Raw genomic sequence first — 6000 nt, 5'->3', positions numbered from 1 at the left:
AGCGTTGTAACTGCAGCAAAAATTCATTTATTATATCGATGTGATAAATGGATTTTTTTTTCCTTCTGTTTATCTCGGTTGAGATGTAATATCTCAGCTTGCATCCTCGAAGCTTTTTAAAAAGCTTATTTGAGGATGACAGCGGTTAGATATCTTTTATTAATTTGATTGCTGTTGGAAGTAGGCTGATGTTTGGGAGCTCAAATGAATGAACTAAAAGGTCTGATTAAAGTGAAATTGCCGATATATTCTGGTGTTATTACATCTGTCTTGATGGTTCACATTCATTTTTATTGTGGTCTTCTTTTTGGACTAATTAGGATACTTTTTTTTTTCACTGTGACAGCCTTTCTATGTCTTCTGAGATTTTGATTTGTATCAGCTTTGAAGTTTGTGACTTCCTCAAGAATATCTTAGCTTCTCTGATCCACAAAAATTGGTAATTTTTTTCTGTTTTTGCTTTTCTTGCTTGGTACAACAGATTCTGGTTGAACGCTGTTAAATATTCCGATAGGAAGATTGGTGTATTGTCTTGCAATGCGTTCAAGCCCTTGGCAACTGGTTTTTTCTGTCTGCTGGCTTTTATGAGATTGTCTCTTGTGGACTTGCTTGTAAGACAAACTACGACTGGTGAAGGTTGTGGTAAGCCTTGTTTTTTGCCCTTCCTAGGAATCCGATTTACGGTCTGAATGCCGTTATGCTGTAGGGCAGTGTTTCCCAACGTTAATGGATCATGCCCCACCTCAACGGCTCAAAAATTTTGACGCCCCCCCCTCTAGCATAATAGTCAGCCAAGTTCTGAAAAAGTATAATAAAAATAGGTACTTTAAATAAAAAAGGTAAAACTGTTTTCAATTTGACTTTCTTCGATGAATATAAATTTTACATTACACTTTGTATATTATAAAACATAAATCGAACTGAACTCGAAAAATAAAATCCAAGTTAATTTCGATCCTTGAGCTTGATGTCTGCTGCAAAGAGTTTTTATTTGAGGTACTATTTTACTCATTTTCAATCTCAAATCCCCACGGTTTGTGATGATTTCTTTTTTTCAGTAGCAAGTCATTTGCAGCACTAAAGTCACATTCAACTAAATATGACGACGGGAAGGGCAACAGGATTTTTTTTTGCAGAACTAGTTGAATTTCGGTATTTTGTTTCTATCTCGTCAGAAAGCCATGCCATTGTTCCTTCTATGTTGAACCAAGTTCTAACAGACTCATCATTTTGCTTTTCTGAGAGTTCTTCTTGATATACTATATTTATGTTGACTGCTGTACTAATGAGGTCAGCTTTTTTTCTCGGAAAGTCAGGATTGCAACAACATTTTCTAATTGCCCCCCAAAATATTTAAATTTCCCCCTATGGGGCATACACTCCACGTTGAGAAATACTACTATAGAGAGATGTCAACTGCATGTCAATAATAATAATAATAATGAAACATGCATCCAATATAATTATTAAGTTAAAAACATTCACCACTTGCATTTGTTGCTATCATACAAAGAACCCCCACCTCTCTCTTCCTTTGTGTGTGTGTGTGTGTGTGTGTGTGTGTGTGTGTGTGTGTGTGTGTGTGTGTCCCTTTCGAAGGAATTATCATAATACCTGTAGGATGTTTCGTTGGCCCAGTGAATAGGGTGGGTCTTCTCTCTCTCTCTGCTCTCCGACCAACAAACGGCGAATTCAAATCCTACCGCGAGCAAGCATTGATGGGTGCGAATGTCTTCGCGCGAGGGAATCAGGTGGGACTACCACTCTGCTTACTCTTTTTTTTTTTTTTTTTTTTTTTTTTGCACGTCAGTTCCAAAGGTTCGCTGCGCAAATCTACAGCGACCTCTCGTATGTGAGGTTAATATGAAAAGTAATATAAAAAAAAAAAAAAAACGCGTCACCCTTTTTTTGACAACACAGATAGTGAATAAAAATATGTGAATGTATTTCTTCAAAGTGAGTTCATAGGCTTCATCGTTCTGGACAGTTCCTTTGCGACAAAACAAATGAAAGTTTGCATCACAAAGAAAATATGAAAGCAAATTTCAATTGTACTTTTCTATCTATTCTACTTTATTTTATTTCATTTATTATTATTTGTATTTATTTATTTATTTTATTTATTTATTTTTTTTTTTGCCCTGCACGGAGAGCCGAAACTGTTTTGGTTACTGTTTTCGCTCTAAACAGTTGTGCTAGTAAAGGGGTGAGTAAACAAGTCCTATAAAAATAGCCGATGCTGTGAAAGCCAGTCATGAACTAACTCCCACTACCCGCATGTCTGGAAAATATCGCAATGACGTCACTTCTGGTAAATAATAAACAAATAAAACTTTGTATTCGAGCAGAGTGGCGCTGCTGTCGTTGCATGAGGAAGTTCCAAGTTGGAACAGTTTAGGCGTTTGGCAGTTCTGCCTTCCACGACAGCTTCTCTTTCTGCGCTCGTTGGTATGGCAACCGTTGGGCTGTCATCCAAACAACAACGAACTCCGTGATTGCAAAGAACGATATTTAATGACATTCTTTGTATTTCTCGGACTGTTTTAAGGGGGCATCGGTCCCCTTCCCTTACCTGTTAAGAGTTTGCCTTCCCACTTTCCCCGAGTCGCCGGTAGCGTCTGTTAGTGTTATATGCGACGGCCGCAGGGTGGCGGGAGTTTACAGACGCTGCAAAGGAGGTGGGGCCAATTCTACTGTTAGCTCCAGTGGCGTCCGGCAGACGGTAGCGTGGTTACGGACGTCCACCAAACCCAGACACGCTCTTGCAACCGTCACAGCACCGGGCGAGAAGCCGAGAGAAAAGTGAATTCGAACAGCGTTTATTCTTTGACCGCAGCGTCAAGTGTGGACACGTGCGGACTGCGCTACGATAGGATATCTCATTCGCTGTTTCCGAGAGTCGGGGGAAAAAATCTCTGGCAGGTAACGTCCGTTTTCGTCCAGCGATGCGACCCTCGGGAGCACCGGCATGCAGCGTTTCTCACCCCTTCTTCCCTTTCAATTAGCGGCTCGCCGCTCTTCCGATGACGGCCACTTGAGACACGATCCCCGACGTCTGGGACACTAGTCGGAGTCATCATGAGATTCGAACCCTCTGACCTGGGCCAGGGTCTGGCTTACCATCCTTTCCTGCTGTCCCCCGTGCGCCACACCGACTTCAGTATGAACTCGATCCTCACCCAGTCTCACTATCTGTCGGCGGCCCTCAACTTCAATCCCGCTGCGCAAGGTTATCCGCCACCTGCGGCATTATTTCCAAAGCTGGCGCCGCCACCCCTCCCTGGTCCGCCGCACATCACCGCCGAAGACGTGTTGGCCCACCAAGCTCATTTACGGCCGCTGAGAACTCTGGAGCCGGACGACGACGGGGTTCAAGATGACCCGAAGGTGACTTTGGAGTCGAAAGAGCTGTGGGATAAGTTCCATGCACTCAGCACCGAAATGATCGTCACCAAGTCTGGCAGGTAAGTCCAAATCTTCCTTCAGATCCCCATTTATCTTTCCCATAATCCGGTGTGGGAGTGTTTCGTGAAGAACTCCTTCAGGGGCGTCGCAGCGGAACCAATTTCCTCCTCGTGAGCAACCGCGAAGACATTGCGCCTGCTTTTGACGGAGCGCAGAGCAGCCGTCACCCTAGGGGACTGGCTATGTTCGCCGTAGAGTCTCGGCACGGTATTGCAGCAAACTGACGCACTGACCGGTTATTCAGATCACCGATAGTGCATACACACACACAGACACACCTCCCAACACGCAGAGCGAAATGCGATTCCGAATTCCCTCAAGTTAAAAACACTCTCCGTTTATTCACCAGCGACGAAGGCGCAACAGAAATGCAACTAACAGATCCCAAATAAATCTCTCTTTTTCTAACGACCCGCAGGACCTTCCGACCTCACGTATTCCGATAAGTATTTTGTTTCAAACAGAAATAGACCCGCTGGCTACCCTAGATAACTTTACCTGTTAAGACAACCGCAACACAAACTCGGAACATCACCTAGAAGAAGACAAACTCCCTGCTTCGACCACACCCACCGACTGTCTTTTGAAAGCCCACGCGACTGTACAAATATCACTCGCAAATCAACCTTTTGCCATTTATTGCGCGTCTGTATTAATGAAGCAATCCTCAGCATGCCGAACCTAATTAGCCCGGTAGTGTTACAATGCATTACACCATCTCCGACTCTGTTGGGCATAAAATGTAAAGAACGATAGAAACACTGCTGGAATTAGGCTTAATGAAATATAACTTGAAAATGTAAAACGTCAGACGATGCATGCAAATACGTCTCCGAACGTCCTTAATATTGTCACAGTAATGTGACTATTCACATTTTATCTTAATGTCAGCGGTGAACTGGTATTTTAAATAATTATTGTTAGCAGCTTTACTGAAGAATCGCTTTATATAAAATCCTTGTTCACCGAGCGAAGGCAATTACATAAATATTTGCTGTGTAACGAGACATGCTTGTCCGCTGCGATGGCAGTTTGTAGCTACGATGACACTGCTTGGAGCTTCATTATACAGACGACATTTCGACTGAAAGAGAGTATTTTTAACATTAGCCGGTCTTCTATGGGGATGGTTTTCCACTCCGAAATGGAGGTGTCGGTCAAACTGTACTCTAGTTATAAAAATTAAACTAAATATTGTAAACGATATCAGACATGCATCGCCTGATCTCTGTTATACGACATGACGGAATAAAAACAACTGCCTTGAAGGAGGCGAATCGTTTGTAGTGGCCTTTTGTGCCTCTTTAATTGTTGCATTGGAATTCTGTTTGTGCGAATCATTTAGAAATGATCGAGATATTTATGCCAGAATGCACTGTACGTTTAGCGAAGGGGATTCCGGATGGTCTGAAATATAGATCCCGTAAGTGAGGGGGGGGGGGGAACAAACTACAGAATGGATTGCTATCAGCGACTAAAAATAAACGGGTGACTACCTGCAGTGTCAATACAGTTTTACATCCACCGAAATGAAATCGTGCTTCAAGGCGCATCCATGCAGGGTGGAAAGCAAGCCTCGTGGTCGCCGTCGGATCAAGTGGACTGTACGGGAAAGGGCGTTAAAATCACTCCTAATGGCTTTCCTTAGAGAATCTTTCAAAAAAAAAAAAAAACTAACAGATCCTTAATTGCCACCAGGAAATAACAAAAAAATGGCGTAAATAACGTTAATAAACACGTGATTACAGAACGGGGGAAAATGGGTGGGCATTTGAGCGAGCGGGTTTGCGCTTTCGGTTAAATGCTTCAATTGTGCACTTTCTGGATTTAGAAACATTCTCTGGAAGTAACTGGCATCGCGTTTTTAGGTCAGTGAGTCGATTACCATCCCAGTCCGGTCTGGTTTCAAACCTAATAACCTTGTAGAAGTCCCCCCCCCACCTTCTTTTTTTAACAAAACGGTGAGCCGAGACGATGGCCTGTGGTGATTGTTGTCTCGCCTTATTAATTACTAACACCGAATCAATTAATTAATCGACAGATTAACGAATACTGAAATACTCTTATAGCTGATGTGTTGTTTGTGGGAAAGGCAAAAACGCGTTTTTATTTCGGAAGCCCCCAGTGAGGACTGCACTTGACCAAGAGAAATCCGCTCCCTCGTTTATAACTGCGTTTGATGTGCGTAGCATTTGTAGCCGATTATTATTTTTTTCCTTTTCTTAAGCGGTCATTAATTATTGTCCTCTTCTCTACACCGTATTTTCTTATAAAAATTACGCTCCATTAGAATTCAGAAATGTTGGAAAGACAATAATTTTCGTCCGCTGTGATAATTGTAATCCTATGTTAAAAATTTGCATTCAGATATTTTAGATAATCTCGGACCCGTTGAATTTTAGCATATTGCTATATATGGGTTATTTGAATCAGATTAATACGAGACATTGTTAGTAGGAGGCTATTTTAACCTTTCTTAAAGTAAAATGGCTTTGCTGAGGTCATCAAGCCTTCACCCGTATGAACTGGCTTTTC

General features: G+C 42.2%; 1 protein-coding gene across 1 annotated transcript in view; it reads left to right on the top strand.

The window, feature by feature from the left end:
* Positions 1-2808: 2808 nt before the first annotated feature.
* LOC150107824 (T-box transcription factor TBX3-like) overlaps positions 2809-6000 on the top strand; it is a 37258-nt gene continuing 34066 nt past the window's right edge. The window contains exon 1 of the mRNA XM_090392193.1: positions 2809-3464. Within this exon, the coding sequence (XP_090248319.1) occupies positions 3079-3464 (386 nt within the window). The 5' untranslated portion in view covers positions 2809-3078. The remainder of the gene's footprint in view (positions 3465-6000) is intronic.

The sequence above is a fragment of the Typopeltis vanoorti genome, chromosome 4, assembly GCF_054136105.1.
Source record: "Typopeltis vanoorti isolate ZY-2024b chromosome 4, IOZ_Tvanoo_1.0, whole genome shotgun sequence".
Taxonomy (NCBI): Eukaryota; Metazoa; Arthropoda; class Arachnida; order Uropygi; family Thelyphonidae; genus Typopeltis; species Typopeltis vanoorti.
The sequence above is the reverse complement of the archived record's forward strand: the minus strand, read 5'-3'. Positions and strand labels throughout refer to the sequence as shown.